We start from the raw sequence: 26,343 nt of genomic DNA, 5'->3' as shown, positions 1-26,343 counted from the left end.
TTGGTTCTAAGATACCCTTCCCAGTGTCATCTGTAAGCATTTTGTTTAGTGCAAGCATAACCACTTTCTCTATATTAGTCTGGAGGGATTCATCCCCTGAAATGTTGGACCATTTCAGCCTCCTACGCTCATTCGATAGAATTACAACCCCCTGCCCCGTTGGAACAGGATCTTCCGTTCTTACCAAACCATCCATCCTTAATTTCAATGACAGCGGGTTATGGTCGCTTTCTGGGCGGGGGACGGCTTCCATATCGACCATCAGTGACCAAAATTCCATTTTTAAAAGAAAATAGTCTATACGACTTTTCCTTAGTCCGTTGTCAAAAGTAAAATTGGCACCAAGGTCAGAGGGTGAACGTCCATTTACTGCCCTTAGCCCCCAAGTAAGACATAGTGCAGTCCAGTTCAGAGCAGCCTCCGTTGCTTTCACCGGTTTACTAGTCAGTAGGTCCGGTATATTCCATGTTACATCCTCCGCGGACCCCCAACTGTCCCCTGCAACGTAGAGCGGCTCTATGGTACAGTTCAAGTCGCCAGCTAGAAGGATTAAGGATCCTTTATTCCATCCCGCTAATTGTCTATCCAGAACATCCACAATCGGGGGACACCGACCACCAGGGAGGCCACAGGAGTAGATGTTACAGATGAGCATATCTTGACCACCTTCCTTGCTCAGCTTGATGGTCAATAGGTCGGGGTTGTCCTCATAGAGTTCTGTGATTTTAAATCCCCATGCCTGTTTGACCCATGTTGACAATCCCCCTGATGCTCGCCCTTTGCTACTTTTAATTGCTGGTTTAAAGAAGTTTATAAAACCAATTATATGTACAGGTTCGGTTGCCCATGTCTCTTGTAATAGCACAACATCATATTTAGTGATAAAGTCCAGCCAATCCTCCGAAACCATGCGAGCTTTTACTCCCGCAACATTCCAGGACACAATATTAAATGTTGTTGTAGATTCTGCAATATTGTTACATGGAATGGGCGAAAAGGGGGCATTTGTTGGGGTAGGCCTAATGGACAGGTTTCTATCCCCTATTGCATCTACATTACTTTTTTGCAAACATTCCCCCTGTACCATAGCCACTATTTCTGCTATTTTGTCTGGTGCGATCTTATCACCTATTTCAGATATCAATGGAATTTGGTGTGGAGTTTGTACTTCCCTCTCATCAACAACAATGGGGCCACTCATCAAACCGGGAGAACACCGTCAATCTACCATCTCCAGGTCAGACAATGGTCCAAAGTGGTTGAAGAGTAGGGGGTACTGAAATTGGTGAGGTGTTCTAGGTCCTTTGTACCTCCCGTCTCTCACTCTCCACTGGCTTGGACCTGTAGGGCGATTACTATTTGTATGAGGGTAAAAATAGGAAAGGTCTAGGGATTGGACATCGCCCTGATGGGCAAATCTAGCTTTCCGTCGTATGAGCTCCACAACCCATGGGTCTTTGAATGAGATCAAAATACAGTCCCCTTCCAAGTCTTTGGTACCATAACCCACCCAGTCTACTCTTCTCACATATAGAATTTCTGTTGGTGATGATGGTGGTAGGGGACGGTTTTTATTTAACCAATATATTGCTTTGTTGCGCAATTCCCCTTGCGTCTCCTTAATACCATCTCTTAAGGGCGCTACACCAGTTAAAACTATGGTATATTGGGCCGCTTCTGGGGGCAAATTTGCTCGGGGTGTTGGGCGCATCTTTTGTTTACCCTCCAACGGTGTCCTAGAGGACTGAGGATTGGGTTTTCCCCTACTAAATGTCTGAGCTGGGGTACTGTCAGATTGCTTTGGCCTGCTATCTAACATGGACGGATTCACTTTGTCTGGGTGAGATTTGGGTGGGTATTTTTTCCCTAGTACGCTAGTTGAGGTACTTCCATTAGCAGTGGTAGCAGTATTGGTGGTCCTAGCCCCAGCTATCAGTTTATTAATAGCTACCCCTGACGATACGGGCTTGATTGCCTGATTCACAATTGGATTACTAGCCATTTGTGTTTTGCCTAATGTCGAATTACGTGCCCCCACCACAGGACTAGGTGTGGATAGTTTTTGCAGAATGCCCATATTGAAATTAACCACTGTTTCCATTGCGTCGATTTTGGAGGTCATCAGCCTGGTTCTCTCCAAAACTGGAAGCAAAATGGTTTTTAGCATAGCCTCAATCTTGACCAACAAAATGTCGTCACTATTGAGGCAGGTTGGACAAGTATTAGAAGGCCCCAGAGAAGCGTATGATGGACAAAACACATTAGGAAAACCATGGGGTGATTGTGGGGCTGGTATTGTCCCGCTGCAATTATCATTCAGTTTGGGCTGTTTTTGATCTTTTTCCCCCTGGGGGCTCGAAACATGTTTCCTCTTTCGGGATATCAATTTTGGGCTCATTTGAATCACCTCTGTTAAATTAGGTGGGGTAAAGTCGATGAGTTGAGGTGGGGTAACCAAGTTATATTCGTCTTCCCCTGTTATTGGGCAATCATCCCCATCCCTTGACAGATTTACACTAAGTTTCTGGGCCCCGCAATCCAATGGTGAAGGTGGCAACACCCCTTCTCCATCTACATGGACTATTGCCTCTGTCTCGATGGAATAAATGCAGTTAGATGCTGCATGAGGAACAGGGCTTTTCACTAATGCTAGTCCACCTATGGAAGAGCGCTTTCCAGAAACTAAATCTAGCGACAGCCTTTTTTCTACCATTTCAATTTCTTTTTCAAGGATCCCAGTGGCTCTGGTAATGAAAGCATCTAGGGGGCCTGAAACTACACCCTTTGATGTTTGCAGCTGAACTAGACGTTCTTTCCCTGATCTCAGTGTCATGATGAAATACAAGTTAGAATTTTCTTCCGTACTTTGCAGAACTGTCTATAACCTTCCCATGAGATAACAGTCAATGATGATAATATACCTTTAGGTCCTGCACTAGTAATGTACATTCATGTCAGGAGGTGTTTTTAGCAGGGGTCCTGGCCCAACCAAACCTCGGTCGACCACGGACGGCCACAGACGGTCCCGCCCTTGTCCCGGGCTTCTCCCGGGCGCGCTCCCGCGCAGCGGCACAATTAGCTCCTTCAATAATAAGGGGGAGAGTTAATGGGCGGGAGGGCGGGGCCAGCAGGGAGAGCAGCCCAGGTGTTGTGAATTGGGCTCGCAGGGACTCCTGGTAGGTTAAGTCCCTGCCTCCACGCTCGCAACCCTGCCGGCAACTCCACGCACCCCAAGGACCTCAGCAAGCCCAGCTCCTCTCCCAGGTCAGCTCCGCTTCGATGAGGGACGCTGCGGGACCCGCGAAGCGGGTCCGGCGAGGTGTAGGCTCCCCACAAAGACAAAGTCAAATGGCCAGCAAAGAAACAGCTAATCCGGTAAGGAAGGTCCCGTCAGCACAGATTCCCAGCCCGCTTTTCACTCAGTGGGCGGGGGGGCGGGGCCAGCAGGGAGAGCAGCCCAGGTGTTGTGAATTGGGCTCGCAGGGACTCCTGGTAGGTTGAGTCCCTGCCTCCACGCTCGCAACCCTGCCGGCAACTCCACGCACCCCAAGGACCTCAGCAAGCCCAGCTCCTCTCCCAGGTCAGCTCCACTTCGATGAGGGACGCTGCGGGACCCGCGAAGCGGGTCCGGCGAGGTGTAGGCTCCCCACAAAGACAAAGTCAAATGGCCAGCAAAGAAACAGCTAATCCGGTAAGGAAGGTCCCGTCAGCACAGATTCCCAGCCCGCTTTTCACTCAGTGGGCGGGGGGGGCGGGGCCAGCAGGGAGAGCAGCCCAGGTGTTGTGAATTGGGCTCGCAGGGACTCCTGGTAGGTTGAGTCCCTGCCTCCACGCTCGCAACCCTGCCGGCAACTCCACGCACCCCAAGGACCTCAGCAAGCCCAGCTCCTCTCCCAGGTCAGCTCCGCTTCGATGAGGGACGCTGCGGGACCCACGAAGCGGGTCCGGCGAGGTGTAGGCTCCCCACAAAGACAAAGTCAAATGGCCAGCAAAGAAACAGCTAATCCGGTAAGGAAGGTCCCCTCTCAGCCAGTCAGTCTCTCTCTCAGCCAGTCAGTCTCTCCCTCAGCCGGTGAGTCTCTCTCTCAGCTAGTCAGTGTCTCTCTCAGCCAGTCAGTCTCTCTGTCAGTCTGTCTCTATGTCAGTCTGTATCTCTGTCAGTCTGTATCTCTGTCAGTCTGTATCTCTGTCAGTCTGTCTCTCTGTCAGTCTGTCTCTGTCAGTCAGTCTGTCTCTGTCAGTCAGTCTGTCTCTCTGTCAGTCAGTATGTCTCCCTATGTCAGTCAGTCTCTCTCTTGGTCAGTCAGTCTCTTTCTCGGTCAATCAGTCTCTTTCTCGGTCAGTCAGTCTCTCTCTCTGTCAGTCAGTCTCTCTCTTAGTCAGTCAATCTCTCTCTCAGTCAGTCAATCTCTCTCTCAGTCAGTCAATCTCTCTCTCAGTCAGTCAATCTCTCTCTCAGTCAGTCTCTCTCTCTCTCTCAGTCAGTCTGTCTCTCTCTCTCTCTGTCAGTCAGTCAGTCTCTCTCTCTCTCTCTGTCAGTCAGTCTCTCTCTGCCAGTCAGTCTCTCTTTCTCTGTCAGTTAGTATCTCTCTCTCTCAGACAGTTTCTCTCTCTGTCAGCCTCTCTCTCAGTCTCTCAGTCAGTCTCTCTCTCAGTCTCCCTCTGTCAGTCTCCCTCTCTGTCAGTCTCTCTCTCTATCAGTCTCTCTCATTGTCAGTCAGTCTCTCTCTGTCAGTCAGACTCTCTCGCTCTCTCTCGGTCAGTCTCTCTCTCAACCAGTCAGTCTCTCTCTCACCCAGTCAGTCTCTCTCTCTCTGTCAGTCAGTCAGTCAGTCTCTGTCAGTCAGTCTCTCTCTGTCAGTCAGTCAGTCTCTCTCTATCAGTCAGTCAGTCTCGCTCTGTTAGTCTCTCTCTGTCAGTCAGTCAGTCTCTCTCTGTCAGTCAGTCTCTCTCTCTTTCTCAGTCAGTCTCCCTCTCTATCTGTCAGTCAGTCTCTCTCTCAGTCAGCTTGTCTCTCTGTCAATCAGTCAGTCTCTCTGTCAGTCAGTCAGTCTCTCTGTCAGTCAGTCAGTCAGTCTCTCTGTCAGTCAGTGAGTCTCTCTGTCAGTCAGTCAGTCTCTCTCTGTCAGTCTCTCTCAGTCAGTCTCTCTCTCAGTCAGTTTCTTTCTCAGTCAGTCTCCCTCTCTGTCATTCTCTCTCTCTGTCAGTCTCTCTCTCTGTCAGTCTCCCTGTAGTGTCTCTCTCTGTCAGTGTCTCTCTGTCAGTGTCTCTGTCTCTCTCTGTCAGTGTCTCTCTCTCTCAGTCAGTCAGTCTCTCAGTCACTCAGTCAGACAGGCAGTCTCTCTCTCTCTGTGTCAGTCAGTCAGTCTCTCTCTCAGTCAGTCTCTCTTTCAGTCAGTCTCTCTTAGTCAGTCAGTCCTCAGTCTCTCTCTCCACACATTCTCTCTCTTTCTTCCCCCACTTTCTCTCTCTCCACTCTCTCCCCACTCACAGTCTCTCTCTCTCTAAACAAAAGCTGGGGGGCCATAAGTACATTACTTGCAAGGGCTGCAGGCCGCCAAGGAAAGCCTGCCAGGCCGCTGCCGGCCCGCGGGTCGTACTATGAGTACCACGGCCTCAATCCCTCCACTCTCTAACTCCACTCTCTCTAAACTCACCTCTGTCTCCAACTCATGTCTCTCTTCCTCACATCTCTCTTCATCCTATTTCTCTCTCTCTACATAACATCAGGAGGTCTCAAAGTATGTCCAGCCCAGGTCCCAAAAATGAAGTTGGCACTATATGTGTGACCCGAGATGCATAATGTTCAGGTCCAGTGTTTTGGGATGCAGTCATGTGAACGCCCCTCTACAAACTGCTATAAACGTTACCTTGGTCAGGCGACTCACTGGAAGCGGAAAGCATTCCCTGATCGCACAGATCACAGCCTCCATTTCCGATTCACAGGCAGATCTCAAGGCTTTTGGCACCGGTGGAAGAGACGTTTCAATAAATTCTTTCAGTTGCTTGGGACTTTTGTAATATAAAATGGAGTCCGATGAGAACCCTGCAGACATTTGTGCTGGACAAATAAAGAAATGTTAAATAATTAACGCTGAAGTATGTACTGGGAAAATAACCCACTCAATTGCTAAACTAAGTGAAAAACAACCTGTATCTCCACTGTGAAGCTCCATTCTAAAGTTGGCAGTTTTCGCAGATCAGCAGCCAGATTGCAAAAATGCTGAACTGATACAAATATGTAGTTAATGCTCTTTTGCAACTATATTGCTTCTTGCATAATAAGTAATGGAGCAAAACAAAATTTGCACCAGTATACATATCATAAAGATCAAGATCCAATCAAATAATGAAGCAAACTTAAATTGCTCTATTATTTGCTAGATTGGCATAATAATAAAACATCAGTTTTAAAGTAGGAAAGATTAAGAGCCTGATTACAAGTTTGGCGGGGTGGCAGTCGGCTGCCACAAAAGCGCCCCGCTGTCAACCCACAAGACCCGTAATCAGACCGACCTCCGGATTACAAATGTAATCCTGGCGGGCGGTCCTGCAGCAGCGGTCCCATGGTGGTGCCTTTCAAGGGCTCATATCTGAGCCGTAGAAAGGCACTGTAATGGGAGCACCACATCACGTTCCTGCATGGCATGGAGTACTAAATCCATGACGTGCAGGAACTGGGGGTGCATGCATACATGGGGGAACAACATGTGCCACCCTGCAAGCATCTTGTGGCCCGAGGCAACAGACGGCCCTGTAGAGCACCCTTAGTATCCTCAAGCCACACTTTCTTTCTTGGCTGGCTTATCACCATAAAAATTGAGGTGGTGAGGAAGCTCGTAATATGCTTGGCAGTACTGCACCGGCACCCCCAGCATATTGCGGGCTTCAGACCGCTGCAAGACCCCCAGGGACCACGGATCCCTGGCGGTAGCAGCGGTTGTATGGCTGTCCAATAGCCCGTTCTTAACACGATGTTGGACCCCTGGTGCGGAGTAGCCGCACAGCTAATGCAGGTTTGGCAGTCCATCACACCACCAAACTCGTAATTGGCCCCTAAATTAAACTTAAAGCAAAATCAGTTTACTCCATTTCTTATGACAAAAGCAGCATGCACATATAAAATACGTTTGCTGTATGTTTTTTAAGATCCTGAAAGGATCATGATCCTTATGCAGACACTTTCAACTGGTGCAAAAAACAGGGCAACTCCATTTGCACCTTCCTTGCTGCAAAGGGCGTGCAGAGCACAATGTGATTTCACACTTTTGTTTATGTGCATATCTAAGAAGCAGAGCAAATATGTTTTTTGACTTTTCAAATGCAGAACATGTTACTGTATTTTAAGCAAAGGAGTTTCATTTTTTATTACTTAACTAACAGTCAGTGAAAATATTTTTTGTTGGATTGTTTTAGAGGGGTTGCTAATAGATGAGGGTTTCATCAATAATTTATCAATTATTCACTAAAAATAATATGTAAGTAAAGCTATTTGGTACTTACAGTTTCTTGATGCATTTTCTTAATTCAGTGAAAATATTTTTGTTGAATTGTTTTAAAGGGGTTACTCATGGATGAGGATTTAATCAATTTATCAATTATTCACTAAAGATTATATGTAAGTAAAGCTATGTGGTACTTTACAGTTTAATGCATTCATTTTTGAAATGGTTAAAAAATTCTTGACCAAATTATGTGTACCTGCATCAGATCACATTCAAAAGGTTTCAGAAAATGCACAAAATGCACTTTCTACCAGCTCATTTCACACAAGAGTCATGACATCTATTTCACAGGAGCGGCTCTTTCGCTAAGTCTAGAGTGACGCCCCACTGAGCAGGTCGAAATAGGAAAAAATGAAATGAAAATAACTTATTGTTAGTATTATTTTATTATAATTTAATGTTTCCCCTTGCTCAGGTGGGTTGGGGCAGGACTGCTCTGCTTACAGAGCAGGGCAGGGGAGGAGTGGTTTGCCCACTCCAACTGCGCAGGTCGCTATGGCTGGCCGTCTCGGGCCAGCTAAACCGTCATGCGCACTTTGCATGTTCTCTATCGAGACTGCATTGCATTCTCTGGCTAAGCGCCAACCCACGGCGCTCAGATCAATCATAAGCTGTGTTTGTAGGAGAGTAGGGTCTGCTTCCTATGGTCACCCCCCCTTTTTGCTGTGATTTTCTGGTTTTTCGACTTTAGTGTGGCTGTGGGTCTACTAATCATACCCACAGCCCAGCTGTTCTCTCTCTAAATTGATACCATGTACATTAGGTACATACCAGATTGGGTATTGGGCCACCTTTTGTGAGCCCCTCTAAAGTATACCATAGGTACCCAGGGCATAGGTGCACCCAAGGCCTACCAGGGGCTGCAGCATGTATTATGCACCCCTGGCTGGCCCTCCAAACTGACACCACAGGATGATCACTCAGCTTGGGTAAGGTGGTGTAATCACCCCTTACTTAGATATAGTATACCTATAACTACCTTATATATAGACACATATACACCTATAAGTCACTCCTATGGTAGGCCTCGACAATCCTGGAGGCAGAGTGCATGGTTTTATGTGAGAGGGTGCCCTAGCATGAGCTGAGCCCCTCTGCAGCTTTTGGAACCATCTCCTTATAGCTGTTCTATGATATGGCCATACCATATACTCTTAAGTTCATTATAATCCTTGTGGTTAAAGCTACGTTTGGTTTGGCTTTATCAAAACATGTCGTGTAAGGTGTCAAACACTTTGGAATACTACCCCCCCCCCCTGCCAATTCTGGTGGCGGGGGTAGCAATCCACCCTTCTCTGAGAGAAAAGACGTGTATGTTACTGCTTTACCCTGTTAAAGTTCAACAGAGCCCCAGCATCACAAAATGGATGCTGCTGCCACAGACACAAGTCTGGCCTCCTGTTGCTGGACGAAACTCCGGCAGGGGCGGCCTGGACAATAGGTTTCCTGTCCAGTGAGGTGCCAGCACCTCCCCGGACAGGCAGATGTGTATTGGGGCAGGGAGGGCTGCATCAGCAGATGCTTTTTGAGACACTGCCTGGGGCACACAAGGAGCTCCATGCATAGCACGGTTCAAACCAGTTGCTGGGGCACTCCAGCCCCAGCTCTGGTGCGAAACTGGACAAAGGGAAAGGGGTGTAACCACCCCTTACCAGGTCCACCCATAGGAGGGACCTAGGCAGGTAATCCAGTCCCTTCACTTAGTATAAGTATAGGAGCTCTGTCCCCAGGACTTTAGATTATCCATGAAAGAAACTTTGATACAGAACTCTTGGACCTGCAACATTCTATTCTGACTAGAAGACGGAAGACATCTCCCTAGTGGTCAAGGAGTGACCACCCTGTGCAAACAGGCACCACCAGTAACTTGCCAGTCTGATTTGTCGACACTCCTGCCGGAACCGAAAGACTCAGCGACACAGGAACTGGACTTTCAGATTTCTCGAACTCCGACCCACATCCACAGCAAAGCTGAGACCCGTGGCAAACACGAGAGACGTGGGACTGGACATCCTGCATTTTGCTAACTGCTCAACTACCAAGTTACCCTCGCAGTTGTGCATTGGGGTACGAGAAGCCCCAGACCCCAGCATCATTTGCTTTGAAGTTCAACCCTCCACACTTCACGAGTGCTACGTGGAGCCTGCTCTTGCATTTTAGCTTGACGCGTCTTCCCAGTTGCTAGCTTGTTGGCTAGTGAGCCCCCTAAATACTTTTCTTTTGAACTAAACTGCTTTCCTTGTTGCTCCAGGCTTGCTCCAGCTTCCCTTCAAAGGAGAAGTGCCACAGACCTTGCTGGTCTGCAACAGAGCCAATCTCGACATCCTGCGTGGGTTGCGCTTGCTAAGGCTTGTTGGGTCCAGTCCGGATACCGACACCGTAGTCAACTAGATCCTTTGTGGGACAGCTCGAATCCAGCGCCTGGTCAATGTCGATGCCTCCTGGACCTCGTGGCTGAAGAGACAAACTCACCTTCTTCACCTTCAAGCACGCAACATCGCCTGGTTCCTTCCTGGTCACTGGCTAGTGACCCAGACCCTGTCCCCTCTGCTTTCAGGTTCTTCACATCGCCGATCCACCCTTTGATCCACCGGACACTTTTCCTCTGGTTGCCTGCAGCACTTCTTTGCAGATCTCCATAGAAAACGACGCGAAACCCGACAGGAAAAGACACCTATGCACCCGGCTTCCCTGTAACACGAGTACTCCGGTGCTCCCGTCGGTCTTGACTCTCGAAGTGTCCTCGTTTAAAAGGGTTCCATCCTAGTCCATCCGCAAGTGTCCTTAAACAGTTACTTTGTAACTTCTTCGTTTCCCATTATAAGTCAAAGGTAACTCGCGACTGTGTTTAGACTCTGCACGCGTCTCCCATGGGCCTCCTACTTCCTAACCTTTGGTTGTTTAGTGTAGTCCCAGCGATTCTACAGGCCCTAGTCCTGCTGTCTAACTCTCACATGGTTCTTATACCACTTTCTTAGTATATGGTTCATGAGGCCCCTAGGGCATAACGGTATATGTGCAACTTATCATATGCTAATGGAGTAACTTGTGATGTACTTTGACCTCTGACCTCATAAAGACTGCAGAGGGGTTGTGTTAGAAATAAATACATATATATTTGATATATACATTGTGTGGTGTCCTTTCATTTGGTATTCAAGGGATTATAATTGGTAAAACAGCTTGCTTCACATGCTCTCTGAAGTCTTAGCCTATGACTGCTCGTCCATGCTACCGCTAGGATAGCTTGTCTATAAGTTGACTTTACAACCACCATCAATAAGGGTCGATTAGACTGGTGCAAGGTGCCCACTAGAATAGTGGACATCATATGCCAGGCTAACTTCTCACAGTGTTGTGATTGGCTTTTGGGAGGCTGGGAGCCGGGTGCATCCTGCTGCCTGCCCTGGAAATGGGGAAGAGGACTGAGAGAAGGCAGCGACGGCGGGCGGCAGCAGCAGATAGTTAAGTGTGTATTCATGTTTTTATTTCATTCCCTCCTCTCTTCCCTCCCGCCCCCACAACCTGCCCTCCCAATGCCTTCAAATACCAGTCTCCACTGTCATTTCAACTAAGGCTTTATTCAAACCACAAGTACACTTCCCCTAAAGCAAGAGCAGAGCTGTAAGAAACAAAAGGCCATACTGCAGAATCGCTGCCTTGGTGTAAAATTGAAAAGATCTATATTGCAATATTTGCAGCTTGGTTGTTATGGAAGGGAGCAAGCACATTTTGCTCTTGTCCATATCACAAAACTTTACAAAACAAAATGGCTGCTTAAACCATGTAACACAGTATTGGTTATAAGCATTTAAAACATGTAATCAAGATATTAACAAAGAAATAGGAGTCCAGGAATAACCTTTTTAAAAAATAAAAAAAATCGGATGCTCAATGCTTCAAGTTCTAAAATCCATACAGACATTTGAAAGATGAGAAAAAACATTTCCTGATGAAAAAGGCAGAGACTCAATTAACTTTTTTATGCAAGGATAACCTCATTCCTCACAGTCAAAAGAGTAAGGCTCCAACCACACACTTCAGAACCCAAGAAACTCATCCGTGGAGTCCCACAAGGATCGTCTCTCAGCCCAACCTTCTTCAACATGGGTGATACTTCTCGCAAATATCATCAGAACCCACAGGATCAGCGTTATCTTGTACAACAATGACATGCAGCTCAACTTTTCCTTGACGGACGTCTCCAACTCCACCAACTTTTTGAACTGCATGAACAGCGTGGCGAACTGCCTGAAGCTCAATATCAACAAGACAGGAGTACTGATCTTTGGGAACAAGAGCTCACCCAGGGATTCCTCTGGGTGGCACATGGAACTAGGAGCCACTTCTATCCATCAGATCACACCAGAAACTGAGGACTCATCTTGGGCAACAAACTCAGCATGACATCGCAGATCAATGCTGTCACCACCTAATTTTTCCTCATCCTACAAATGCGGAGTAAGATCTTCAAATGGCTCCGCAGACCACCAGATGAACCATCACATAAGTCCTCTTTACGAGCAGACTAGACTACGCTAACACACTCTACGCTGGAATCTCAACCCACCTCATACACAGACCCCAGAACATTCAGTATGCCACTACAAGAATCCTCCCAAACCTCCACTGCAGCTCCCACATCTCGTCTTCCCTCATGGAGCTCCATTAGCTCCCCATCCAGAAAAGCAGTCAGTTCATGTTTCTCACCCATGCATTCAACGCACTTCACAACATAGGACCTGCAAAATGAACTGCAAGAGGTCGTTCATTTTGATACATCCCACCCAAGATGTGGAACAACCTCCAGCCAACACGTAAAGACCTCAATTTCTCGAATTCCGCAAGAAGCTAAAGACCTGCCTTTTCAACTATCCCCTTGGTACATCGAAGATACAGTTGCGTATAAGTTCGTCCAACTCACCCTCTCAGCACCTGGATACCCTTGCGGATAACAAGATTGCATTACGCATGTATATAACATCAACAATCACCGACAAATATTTTTTCATTGAGGAAATTAAGACACATGGTAATGTTAGCAACCAAGACCGACAGGCCACGCATGATTGGTGCAATAATGTAGAACACATTAAAGATGTCACATTTATAATATAACATTAATATCAAGAGTCCTGGACATAGCCGGAAGAGAAGGTAAGCAGACCCCTTTCTGCAGTTTGCTCTTTTTGTCCTTAGCCCCACAGAAGATAACAGACGGCTTTTAAGGGATGTAGAGCAGCACTAGAGAGACCACATGTGATGTCTTCGTGGGACCAAAGAAAATATGTCTGGCACTTTGGTGAATCTACTTCTATACATGGCTGTACCTCTTTTGGTGGCTGTAAAGTGATGGTCTTGCTTCTCATGTTGCTGTCTGCTGTGTATGGTCCCAGACTGTCTCCGGCACATCCTGCATGAGGCACATGTTTCAGGAGCCACAAATTGGGCTGGTCTTCTCAGATGACTGGAAGATGTGAAAGCTTGTTGAAGCACAGACTTCCTTCCATTTGTTAGCTGGGAAGAGCAAGATACATCAAACATGTTAGCATATTCCATAACAAATCTCTGCGAAATCATGGATATGTCTGAACTACTCAGCACAATGCACTTATAGCAGGAGACTTTAATGAAAATGACAATAAGCCTGATTCACAAATATTTGGAAATGTACTCCAATTGGTTATCCCTATATGTTGAGTACATTTAAGCCTACCATTTAATTCTACTACTAGTAATTTGCAAGTCAAAGATTTCCAGAAGCAGTTGTGGAATTCTTTGAGAAGTCCATGCCACACATGTGTTACCATAAATACATGGATATAGCAAACATTTATTCATGCCTATGTTTCACTCTGACAATCCACTTCCATTAGACAACCACCAATTTTGTAAATCGATTCCTCCCTATGTCCAACCTCCCACCCCCAAGATACAGATGCACTCCTGCCTCAAAAAGTGAAAATATGCAATTGTATTCCCCGCCCTGGAGTGCTGACTCCCCCGCTGGTGGCACATTTGCTCAGACATAATATTATAAAGATTTGCCTCTTGCCTCCATTAGTATAACTCCATCACAGGCACTTTGCACTTTCTAGTGGCCTTTCCAAGACCACCTCGGTGGGCTGACAAACTCATTCCTTGTCATTGTGACAATATGGCAACGCAAGGCACGCTGAACTTCATGTTATTTTGTTCACTCTACAAAGAACCAAGGGGAACATTTTAGCACCACTTTTAGGGGATATCCGGCCCTGTACACACATTGTTGGGTTCCAATATTTGCAATCATTGGTTACTCCTGTTATCTGTATTGCAGTCTCAATTATACCAAAGTTGCAATGGCCATTAGAAAGTGGCATGAACAATAGAAAACAAACAGGATGAGAAAAATCTTTTAACATATAATTTTCATTATTATGAAATGTTATGGTTGATGATATCATTTTTTTAATGTATCTGATTTTATGAATGGAGATATGTAAACTTTTAACTTGTAACGTCTGTTTGTCAAACGTTTGTGGTCCTGGTACCGAATAAAGTTATTTTGACTTGACTCCATCACATAGTCAATGGTGAACCAATCACACCAATAATGGTGAAGCAATTCAAGTCAATGCAACTCATTGGTTTACATTGAGCAAATGGTTATCCGAAACGGGCTTCCCAGAAACCTAGCACCAAGTGTACTCCACTAGTTTGGTCCATTAGTAGACTATCACCTGGAAACACTTCTGCTTGCCTTCAGAGTGCTTCACAGCAGCTCCTTTCGTGGCAACCTAATCGTGAGCCAAGATTGAATGGAGGAGGTAAGTACAAAAATTTAGAGCTACTCTTATAGTCTTTCACTGTTCTTCATCACTGGCACACTAATGAGCAGTAAGCATCAAGTCTGCAATGACAAGACTGGTGTGCCCCCAAGGTCCTCACAATTCACACCATCTACAAGCCAGGCATATAAACCTGGTATTGCATTCTAGACTAGGCAATACTGTGCTTTACGGCCATACCAATGGCAGTAAGGCTTTACATAAATTATAAATACGATAGAGTACTATAGTGGTGTAATATTATGTGTGAATAAATTGAACTGGGAGTGGATAGTCACATTTTCTGCACACTTACCTTCATACCCAGAAGCATCATCAACCCTTTCCTTTAGCAGTCACCTAAGGGTCGAGTTCCTTATGGACCTCTTCTGTCTGCAGCTTGGCAGACAAAGCTCCTAATTAGCGCTATAAAGAAATGCTGGTGTCAATAGGAGAGCAAGGGGGATCATGGTGGAATGAAAGATTGGGAGATAGGAAAGGGGAAGAAGGAAGAAATATCGAATGTAAAAAAGGGTGGAAAGAAGGGTGATAAGAAGGGCTATAGGAAGAATGGATGGATGACTGAGTGGGTGGATGAATAAGTGGGTAGATGCATAAGCAAGTGAAAAGATGAGAGAATGGATAAGTGGATGAACATGTGGAAGGATGGCAGAGAAATGGAAATCAGAGTATGGATGGATAGATAGCGGGCTGGCTGGTTTTATTGATCAATGCTTAAGTCAAAGGAAGGATGGATTAATGCATAGAGGATGAATGGGTGAAAGGATGGATGGATGGAATGGGGAAAGATTGCTTGATGGATGAAAGAATGAATGGATGGATGACAAAGTAAAGGTGAAATAGTGGATAACAGCAAGTGGATAAAAGAATGAATGGATCGATGCTTAGATGGAAGATATAAGGAAGTGTTGTAGGGAGGGTCAGGTTCCCTTGCTTCATTTGCGTGTTGCCATCAGAACTAGCACTGTGTGGCATGTCCTGGTAGTGACAAACAGCCATTTTGGTTTTTCACTACTGTGAGGCTGCCCTCTCATAGGAATGCATTGGGGATTCCCTGATAAATGTTTCGTGTTAATTTCTGATCTGAGAGGAGTAGAGTGGTCACGTTTGGTATGTTTGGAATAGTGGTAATAAATGCTGTGCAATGGCGTTTGCAGATTTATTATTACTATTTTAGAATTGCCACTTTTAGAAGTGAGCATTTCTGGGTGCTATGTGTCTTTGTGGCTGCCTGATGTGAAGCGCATGTCTGGCTCTGGAGTGACAGGGGCTGGGTGAGTCAGCACTAGGCTGAATAGGCCAATCTGCATTGGGAGTGGTGGGAGGAGTAGCCCCTGGGACTGAATGGGGCTGTGCCTAGCTTCCACAATGCTGGCCCCCTGTGGTGTGTCTGGGGCTAGAGCCTACACTGACAAAGGGGGTAGTGGTGTACCCTTAGAGAAAGGTGTGAGTGCCCCCAGAACTGGCTTGGACCAGGCGCAGAGCCCTGGACAATGGGGAGAGCAAAGGCATAAGGAGTATAAGTACTGGGTCTGTGACCCATGTAAGTGTGCTGCTTGGTGCTACTTGAGAACAGCAGGCTACCGGTCTGCCAGGAGGAACCGCCGCTGGGGCTTGACCTGCTGCCCTTCTTGGCAGCTGAGGGGTCTGCTGTCTGTCTTGGAGCCCCAGTGCGCTGGCCTGTCTATGCACTTCTTGGATGGGAGGGCTTATTGCTCTCTGCGGATGTCTGCAGATGGAAGCCTCTTAGAATATTGCCCAGACTTCCAGGTGGTAATTTGGCAGCAAACGAGTGGTGAGCATTTTTTCCTGAGCCTTAGAAAGGGGGGCCTCCTACTGACCAGCACCTCGTGTGCGCTCTGTCTTCTTTGCCCCTGCAAGCCAGTGCCAAGGAGCAGCGTGTGGCCATGCTGTGGATGACGGTGAAGGGTCAGCCATCCCCAAACCTAGAAGTGGGAGAGGCACTGCTCCGCATTGTGTGGCAGAGGAGGCGGAAGGAGCAACGGAGACCATGCTTTGTGAAACCACAGGAGCAGAAGCCAGGCGAGGAAGAAACAGGAAGCCAGGCGGGGCTTGCCTAACTTTGGGCGGGGCTCCCATGAGAGAAGAGAGAGCCATGCGTGTTATCTAAAGCCCATCAGGCAGCAGAGAGAAAGTCCACAAGATGTAAGGAGGGGAGAGCTGCAGTGAGGGAGAGCTCTCCTTCCCTTTGTTTTAGAGGAAGAGTGCGGGGGAAGCCGGAAGTCAGTCAAATTTCGTGCCCGACTGTGTGCGAGACGACTGGCCAGAGAGACGAAGCCTCACAAGCATTCAGTGCCTGAGGAAGGGAGAAGTCAGCGCGGGCATCTGCAACGTGGAGCTGAGCTTCGCTTTCCCGCTTCTACCTGGGCTGCAGTGTGGTGATGTCAGAGAGCCCGACCAAAGGAGAGATCGAGTCGCCGAAAGGAAGGAGTCAGCCTGGTTGTGGGCACGGCCGCATCACCAGAACAACGTTGCCGGAGAGTTGACCAAAGAGACCCTGGTGAGTAGGGCCAGCCTGGCATACTTGTTTTTCCTGAATTTTGTCACAGCTGCTCTGCAGACTCGCGGCAGCTGCAACTTCGTGAACAGACTCCAAGGAAGGAGTCAAGTGTGAGTGGCACCCGACCCCCTCGCATTACGGGCATTGTTCTTGGGGACTTGCAGGGCGAGCACAGGAAACGGCCCCTATAGACTGTCCTGACTTTGGGGGCAGATTGTCAGCTGGGAAACTTGAGGGCTCCCGGGGTGATGGGGGCATCTTGTGGGCACACTGTGGGGAAGCCTTAAGGGATTGGGAATCGGATGCAGGCTGGGGGGGAAACTCTCGCCAGACATCCCAGTCCTGCTGAGTAGCAGCGCCCTAGTTACGGCGAGGAACGTTGACGATATCAGGGTGTCCTACTTATGGTGACTACAGTTATTTCAACACCTGATACCAGGAGTTGTTCCTGTGCTGGGGACCTAGTTGTTGCCCGATTGGCCCAGGGATTCATGATTTATGTTATGCCCTGATGTGATCAGGCTTTAGGGTTACATTGGCCAGGGTTGATACTCTACGCATCATATCGTGATTACAGTGTTCTCGGGGGCATATTCTCAGTATTTCTAAGGCCCTACTGTGATGTGATGCAGTGGTTACTTCAGCATGTAACTCCCTTGCCCTGACTAGAGTGGTGGTTTCTGCCTGGCTTAGGCACATGCCCTAGTCAACCAGAAATCCCATTCCTAACAACAGGTCATTGCTTGTTTGCTTATCTCAGCATTTGAAGACAAATGCCTGTTTGGAGGCGCCTTCTGGTGAGGAAGGCAACTTTGTTAGAGGGAGAAATGGAGTGGTAGGTAATCTTCCTCCATCAATTACACAGTGGAAAAACAAATCAAAGAATGCTGGAATGAGACCATTTGTATTGCACAATCACAGCATGTGCAACATCTAACAAATGTCCAAGGGATCCATTGCAAAAGATAGCAGCACATGTAGGTCTTGTTTGCCAACACAGCTGTTTTAGTTGGATACTTCTGACTTTTGAAGGCAAAAATGGCTTTATTAGAGCGGTTTACTGCCTAAAATTGCCTCCGCTATAATATATGTCAATTGGGGAAATAAATGTCCCTGTTTTTTCTTTCTCAATCTCTCACCTCCTGATTTCAAAACGTTGGCATTTATGACTTAGTTGAATGATAGGATATGGTCGGATGGCCAAATTGGACACCTTAAATATGATGATACACGGTTTACTACTTTTCTTTATCCTCTGCATCATCCATGCTGAATCCTTTTCAGTACTGATGGTTTTGAAACTACTCCTCTTCCTAAAATAATAATTAGAAAAGAAAATGCAGGTTTTGTACTATCAAAGCCTCCATTTAATGCCCCCCAGAAGTGCATTCTTTTCCCAGCTACTGAAACAAATATTGACATTGTGCTGCAAGCTACAAACATTGTAGATGCTGGTTTGTGCACTGGGAAGCACGCATAGACAAAAGCATCTGTAAATGGATAATACAGAAAACCATTGTCAAACCTGGTAATTCTGGCTTTAATGCCAATGCGTGAATGCATGTGGTTTTACAAATACCGTTTACATGTGTTGCATGCATAAATGCTGTTTATCAAATTAAAGCCTGCCCTATTGTCTTTGCCAGTGCTGGGAAAAGTAGCAAAAAATAATTTCTTTCTGTATGAATACAGAAAGCAATCACACCGGAGGGGCAGAGCGTGAGCTGATGCGGGCTGGACTGCGACCCCGTGCTGCAAGCACTTCGGAGACAGAGCACCGTGAACAGCCAGCTGCAGGAGAGGCAACGCCCGCTACGGATACACTCGTGGAGAGTGAGCACATCAGAGACGGGAGCAGAGGCGACGGCTCCTACCGCGCTCAGTATGGAGGCAACATTGAGCAGTTGAGGAGAGAGTGAGAGCATGGGTTGTGAGAGCGATGACTGCCGCCCCTGCTTTAATGGACGTGGGGACAACAGCGGTCAAACACGGAATGTGGGAAACGGCAGTCTAGCTGGTTAGTGTACATGATTCGCGACGAAACCGTGGACCTATTTCCACACATGCACTGTTCCACCTCAGCCAGCACAGGACAGCGTTTGGGTCCGATACAAGCTGAAGCAAAGAATTGCTATTCCGAAAAGGCTAATTTAGATGCAAGATGACTGCACTGCGGGTCGAAGAGAAACTTAAGCAACAAGCTTTGGGCGGGAGATTTTTTTTTAGGTTTTTTTTTAGCATTAATCCCTTGGTGTCCGCAAAAAGGCCGAGCTATAAGAGACCCTCTAACACAGGGGTGCCCAAACCTGTCCTGGCGGGCCGTATCCATGCCAGATTTTTGGGATATCCCCATCTGGTGATCACGGTTCGATCCCCGGCGCCGGCGGCAGATCAGAGTGCCCAGGACGGGGTCCATGTGACCCGGGCAGTCCTATCCCCTGGGTGTACGTGGTTGTCCGACATGTCGGTCGTATTTGCTTTTACGTACCGGATCGGAATCGGCCCCCATAAAATCGTACGTAAAGTATATAGCAAATCAACCTGATATCTGCTGGGTCAGAAAGGGCTCGATTCCGATCCGTGTCGGAAGGTTAGGAGTCCGTACGAATTTGTCGGGACGGCATGGCAGAGTGCCCGGGATGGGCTCCATGGCTCTTGGGCAGTCGTCCCCCGGGCGTCCGGGGCTCCATCCAGGCCGGCGGCAAGGCACTGTGCCCGGGTCGGGCTCCATGCGTCCCGGGCATTCGTCCCCCGGGCGCCTGAAACTGCTGGGTCAGAGAGGGCTCGATTCCGATCCGTGTCGTAAGGTTAGGAGTCCGTACGAATTTGTCGGGACGGCATGGCAGAGTGCCCGGGACGGGCTCCATGCGTCCCGGGCATTCGTCCCCCGGGCGTCCGGGGCTACATCCAGGCTGACGGTATGGCAGAGTGCCCGGGTCGGGCTCCATGGTTTTCACGGTGGTCCTCCCCTGGGTGTCAGGGGGCTCCTGGCCGACGGCATGGAAAAGTACCCAGGACGGGCTCCATGCGTCCCGGGCATTTGTCCCCCGGGCGTCCGGGGCTCCATCCAGGCCGACGGCATGGCAGAGTGCCCGGGTCGGGCTCCATGGTTTCCAGGGTGGTCCTCCCCAGGGTGTCGGGGCGCTCCATGCCGAAGGCATGGAAAAGTGCCCAGGACGGGCTCCATGCGTCCCGGGCATTTGTCCCCCGGGCGTCCGGGGCTCCATCCAGGCCGACGGCATAGCAGAGTGCCCGGGTCGGGCTCCATGGCTTTCACGGTGGTCCTCCCCTGGGTGTCTGGGGGCTCCAGGCCGAAGGCATGGAAAAGTGCCCAGGACGGGCTCCATGCGTCCCGGGCACGGGCACGGGGACGGGGACAGGGTCGGGAGAGTCCAGGCGGCTTCACTTCCGTGTCCAGCCATCTGATCGCCCAGATTCCCTCGGCCATCTGGTCGCCCGGATCCCCTCGGGCATCTGGTCGCCCGCAACGCTTTCCTATGGGGCGACCAGATGGCCGAACTTCCCTGGAAGTCCCGATGAGGTGCCATTCGCCGCCCGGATCCCAGCGAGGGCTCCAGGAGGTTGGGTACATTCGCGCCTTGGGTCCCCTCTGTCACCTCGCGTGCACAGATTACAAGAAAAGGGGGTAATTTTCCTCCGGATTACTAGGGAGAAGGGTACGCCCGGACACCCCTCCGAGGCTGGTGGTTCTCTGCCATGGGGACCAGATGGGCTATGCCTGGGCAACACCTCCCTAGGCCACCCGGGGCTTCCTTCCTCCAGGCCAACTGCATGTCAAATTGCCCAGGACGGGCTCCATGGCTCCTGGGCAGTCGTCCCCCGGGCGTCCGGGGCTCCATCCAGGCTGACGGCATTGAAAAGTGCCCAGGACGGGCTCCATGCGTCCCGGGCATTCGTCCCCTGGGCGTCCGGGGCTCCATCTAGGCTGACGGTATGGCAGAGTGCCCGGGTCGGGCTCCATGGTTTTCACGGTGGTCCTCCCCTGGGTGTCTGGGGGCTCCAGGCCGAAGGCATGGAAAAGTGCCCAGGACGGGCTCCATGCGTCCCGGGCATTCGTCCCCCGGGCGTCCGGGGCACCCATCTCCATGAGGCCAACGGCATTGGCAAAGTACCCAGGACGGGCTCCATGGGTCCCGGGCAGACCTCCCCCCGGGCGTCCGGGGCTCCCACCTCCAGGCCGACGGAATGTCAAAGTACCCAGGACGGGCTCCATGGGTCCCGGGCAGCTTCCCTCGGGGCGTCCGGGGCACCCACCTCCAGGCCGACGGCATGTCAAAGTACCCAGGACGGGCTCCACGGGTCCCGGGCATTCCTCCCCCAGGTCGTCCGGGCCCTAGAGCTCCGGTGGTCCAACCTGCGCCTGAGGCCCAGCCGGGGTCCAAGAGCCCTGCCTTGCGTGGGCAGGCAGTCAGGAACCCTACCGCGAAGGCTTGGGATGGATGGGGAGCTGGGAGTCCTTTCGATCCCGGCCCTCTGGTCGCCCGCGATGCTTTCCAATGGGGCGACCAGATGGCCGGGCTTCCCTGGAAGTCCCGATGAGGTGCCATTCGGCTCCTGGATCCCAGCTAGGGCTCCATGAGGTCGGGTTCTTTTACGCCTTGGGTCCCCTCTGTCACCTCGCGTGCACGGATTGCAAGAAAGGGGGGTAATTTCCCTCCGGATTACTAGGGGCAGGGTACGCCCGGACACCTCTCCAGGGCTGGTGGTTCTCTGCCCGGGGGACCAGATGAGATATGCCTGGGCAACACCTCCCCCGGGCGTCTGGGGGCTCCATTCTCCGGGCCAACGGCATGGCTCAATGCCCAGGACGGGCTCCACGTGTCCCGGACAGACCTCCCCTGGGCGTCCGGGGCACCCATCTCCATGAGGCCAACGGGATGGCAAAGTACCCGGGAAGGGCTCCACGGGTCCCGGGCAGCCTTCCCCCGGGCGTCCGGGGCTCCCACCTTTAGGCCGACGGCATGTCACACTGCCCAGGACGGGCTGCATGGGCCCCGGACAGACCTCCCCCGGGCGTCCGGGGCACCCATCTCCAGGAGGCCAACGGGATGGCAAAGTACCCGGGAAGGGCTCCACGGGTCCCGGGCAGCCTTCCCCCGGGCGTCCGGGGCTCCCACCTCCAGGCCGACGGCATGTCACAGTGCCCAGGACGGGCTCCATGGGCCCCGGACAGCCCTCCCCCCGGGCGTTCGGGGCACATATCTCCAGGAGGCCAACGGCGTTGCAAAGTACCCGGAAAGGACTCCACGGGTACCGGGCAGTCCTCCCCCCGGGCGTCCGGGGCACCCATCTCCATGAGGCCAATGGCATTGGCAAAGTACCCGGGAGGGGCTCCACGGGTCCCGGGCAGGCCTCCCCCGGGCGTCCAGGGCACCCACCTCCAGGCCGACGGCATGTAAAAGTGCCCAGGACGGGCTCCATGGGTCCCGGGCAGCCCACCCCCGGGCATCTGGGGCACCCATCTCCAGGAGGCCAACGGCGTTGCAAAGTACCCGGGAAGGGCTACACGGGTACCGGGCAGTCCTCCCCCGGGCGTCCGGGGGCTCCCTTCTCCAGGCCGACGGCATGGTTCAATGCCCAGGACGGGACGTCAAGTGGCCAGGACGGGCTCCATGCGTCCCGGGCATTCGTCCCGGGACGGGGACGGGGTGGGGAAGAGTCCAGGCGGCTTCACCTCCATGCCCAGCCATCTGGTCGCCCGGATTCCCTCGGCCATCTGGTCGCCCGGATCCCCTCGGGCATCTGGTCGCCCGCAACGCTTTACTATGGGGGGGACCAGATGGCCGAACTTCCCTGGAAGTCTTAATGAGGTGCCATTCGCCTCCCGGATCCCAGCGAGGGCTCCATGAGGACGGGTTCTTTCACGCCTTGGGTCCCCTCTGTCACCTCGCGTGCACAGATTGCAAGAAAGGGGGGTAATTTGCCTCCGGATTACTATGGGGCAGGGTATGCCCGGACACCCCTCCAGGGTTGGTGGTTCTCTGCCATGGGGACCAGATGGGATATGCCTGGGCAACACCTCCCTAGGCCACCCGGAGCTTCCTTCCTCCAGGCCAACTGCATGTCAAATTGCCCAGGACGGGCTCCATGGCTCTTGGGCAGTCGTCCCCCGGGCGTCCGGTGCTCCATCCAGGCCGACGGCATGGCAGAGTGCCCGGGACAGGCTCCATGCGTCCCGGGCCTTCGCCCCCCCGGGCGTCCGGGGCTCCATCCAGGCTGACGGCATGGCAGAGTGCCCGGGACGGGCTCCACGGGCCCCGGGCGTCCGGGGCTCCCTTCCCCGGGCCAGCGGCATGTCAGAGTGCCCAGGACGGGCTCCACGGGCCCCGGTCATCCGGGGCACCCTTCCCCGGGCCAGCGGCATGTCAGAGTGCCCAGGACCAGTTCCACGGGTCCCGGGCAGTCCTCCCCCGGGCGTCCGGGTCTCCCTTCCCCGGGCCAAAGCATTTCAGAGTGCCCAGGACGGGCTCCACGGGTTCCGGGCCTCCAGGTCTCCCTTCCCCGGGCCAACGGCTTGTCAGAGTGCCCAGGACGGGCTCCACGGGCCCCGGGCGTCCGGGGCACCCTTCCCCGGGCCAGCGGCATGTCAGAGTGCCCAGGACGAGTTCCACGGGTCCCGGGCAGTCCTCCCCCCCGGGTGTCCGGGGCTCCCTTCCCCGGGCCAAAGCATTTCAGAGTGCCCAGGACGGGCTCCACGGGTCCCGGACGTCCGGGGCTCCCTTCCCCGGGCCAACGGCATACAGGAGTGCCCAGGACGGGCTCCACGGGTCCCGGACGTCCGGGGCTCCCTTCCCCGGGCAAACGGCATACAGGAGTGCCCAGGACGGGCTCCACAGGTCCCGGTCGTCTGGGGCTCCCTTCACCGGGCCAACGGCTTGTCAGAGTGCCAAGGACGGGCTCCACGGGTCCCGGTCGTCTGGGGTCCCTCCCCCGGGCCAACAGCAGGTCAGAGTGCCCAGGATGGGCTCCACGGGTCCCGGGCAGCCCACCCCCCGGGCGTTCGGGGCACCCATCTCCAGGAGGCCAACGGCGTTGCAAAGTACCCGGGAAGGGCTCCACGGGTACCGGGCAGTCCTCCCCCGGGCGTCCGGGGCTCCCTTCTCCAGGCCAACGGCATGGTTCAATGCCCAGGACGGGCTCCATGTGTCCCAGACAGACCTCCCCCCGGGCGTCCGGGGCACCCATCTCCAGGCCAACGGCATGGCTCAATGCCCAGGACGGGCTCCATGGGTCCGGGGAGGCGTCCCATGCGCCTCCGGGCTTGGGAGCCCCGGCTGGGTCCAGGGGCCCGGGCGGGCCCCGGGTCGGGTGCTCCGGCCCTGGTCCCTGTCTCCCAGCCTACCGCACTGCCAAGGGCCTAGGAATGGGTTCCGTTGTTCCCGGGGAGCCTCCCCTTGCTTGGCTGGGTTCAGGAGCAGTGGCTAGGGCCCCTGAGGGCCCGGGGAGGGCGGCCTCCCCACCCCGGGCTCTGTCCTTGGTCCTGCTGCATGGCAGGGTGCCCGGGACGGGGTCCGGAGGGACCGGGGAGGCGTCCCATGCACCTCCGGGCTTGGGAGCCCCGGCTGGGTCCAGGGGCCCGGCCGGGCCCCGGGTCGGGTGCTCCGGCCCTGGGCCCTGTCTCCCAGCCTGCCGCACTGCCAAGGGCCCGGGAAGGGGTTCCGATGTGCCCGGGGAGCCTCCCCTTGCTTGGCTGGGTTCAGGAGCAGTGGCTAGGGCCCCTGAGGGCCCGGGGAGGGCGGCCTCCCCACCCCGGGCTCTGTCCTTGGTCCTGCTGCGTGGCAGGGTGCCCGGGACGGGGTCCGGAGGGACCGGGGAGGCGTCCCATGCACCTCCGGGCTTGGGAGCCCCGGCTGCGTCCAGGGGCCCGGCCGGGCCCCGGGTCGGGTGCTCCGGCCCTGGGCCCTGTCTCCCAGCCTGCCGCACTGCCAAGGGCCCGGGAAGGGGTTCCGATGTGCCCGGGGAGCCTCCCCTTGCTTGGCTGGGTTCAGGAGCAGTGGCTAGGGCCCCTGAGGGCCCGGGGAGGGCGGCCTCCCCACCCCGGGCTCTGTCCTTGGTCCTGCTGCGTGGCAGGGTGCCCGGGACGGGGTCCGGAGGGACCGGGGAGGCGTCCCATGCGCCTCCGGGCTTGGGAGCCCCGGCTGGGTCCAGGGGCCCGGGCGGGCCCCGGGTCGGGTGCTCAGGCCCTGGGCCCTGTCTCCCAGCCTGCCGCACTGCCAAGGGCCCGGAAAGGGGTTCCGATGTGCCCGGGGAGCCTCCCCTTGCTTGTCTGTGTTCAGGAGCTCCATCCGGGGCCCCTGAGGGCCCCGGGGAGGGTGGCCTCCCCACCCCGGGCTCCGTCCTGGGTCCTGCCGCGGGGCAGGGTGCCCGGGACGGGGTCCGGCGGGCCCGGGGAGGCTTCCCCTGTGCCTCCGGGCCTGGGAGCCCCGGCTGGGTCCAGGGGCCCGGTCGGGGCCCCGGGTCGGGCGCTCCGGCCCTGGGCCCGGTCCCCCGGGCTGCCGCTCCACCCAGGGCCCAGGACAGGGGTCCGTCGGTCCCTTGCAGGCCTCCCCTGCTTGTCAAGGTGTAAGCGGGCCCCGGGTCGGAGGGCCCGCCGGCCCCTGGCAGCCTCCATGGCTGTGGCCCGGCTGGGGCCCCGGGCCTCCGGCCCGCCATGCCCCGGGCGCCCGCTCCCTCCTTCGTGGGGGCACGGGGCGACCGGATGGCGTCCCTTTCGTGCCCGGCCATCTGGTCGCCCGGATCCCCTCGGCCATCTGGTCTCCCGGATCCCCTCGGCCATCTGGTCTCCAGGATCCCCTCGGCCATCTGGTCTCCCGGATCGCCTCGGCCATCTGGTCGCCCGCAATGCTTTCCAATGGGGGCGACCAGATGGCCGAACTTCCCTGGAAGTCCCGATGAGGTGCCATTTGCCTCCCGGATCCCAGCGAGGGCTCCAGGAGGTCGGGTACTTTCGCGCCTTGGGTCCCCTCTGTCACCTCTAGTGCACGGATTACAAGAAAGGGGGGTAATTTTCCTCCGGATTACTAGGGAGAGGGTCAGTCAGACCTCCGTGTGGTCTGGCGATTCTGAATCAGGGGAAGGCAGGACCCGGGCCCTCCCGCCGGGGCCCCCAGGGGCCTGGGTACGCACCTGCTGCTTAGCCCCCTTGCCAATGGGCCTTTTCCTCCGAGTTTGCTCAGGCAGGTCCCCGCGAGGTCTGGCCATGCTGAGACGGGGCCAGGCAGCACCCGGGCCCGCCCGCCGGGGCCCCCAGGGGCCCGGGAATGCACCTGCCTCTCAGCCCTTTCCCGATGGTCCTTTTTCTCCGAGTTTTTTTCCACAGTCTGACCTCCGAAAGGTCCGGCGGTTCCGAATCAGGGGAAGGCAGGACCCGGGCCCGCCCGCCGGGGCCCCCAGGGGCCCGGGTACGCACCTGCCGCTCAGCCCCCTTGCCGATGGGCCTTTTCCTCCGAGTTTTCTCAGGCAGGCC

The 26,343-nt window shown here is 53.3% G+C and overlaps 1 protein-coding gene across 1 annotated transcript in view; it reads right to left on the bottom strand.

The window, feature by feature from the left end:
• LOC144819477 (2'-5'-oligoadenylate synthase 1A-like) overlaps positions 1 to 26,343 on the bottom strand; it is a 371,508-nt gene that overhangs the window by 238,473 nt on the left and 106,692 nt on the right. Inside the window, exons 2-3 of the mRNA XM_078677346.1 lie at positions 12,836 to 13,022; positions 5,871 to 6,061 (exon numbers count right to left, since the gene is read on the bottom strand). Of these exons, the coding sequence (XP_078533472.1) occupies positions 5,871 to 6,061; positions 12,836 to 13,022 (378 nt within the window). The remainder of the gene's footprint in view (positions 1 to 5,870; positions 6,062 to 12,835; positions 13,023 to 26,343) is intronic.

This window comes from Lissotriton helveticus, chromosome 2_1 (genome assembly GCF_964261635.1).
Source record: "Lissotriton helveticus chromosome 2_1, aLisHel1.1, whole genome shotgun sequence".
Taxonomy (NCBI): domain Eukaryota; kingdom Metazoa; phylum Chordata; class Amphibia; order Caudata; family Salamandridae; genus Lissotriton; species Lissotriton helveticus.
This window is presented reverse-complemented; position numbering and strand designations above follow the sequence as displayed.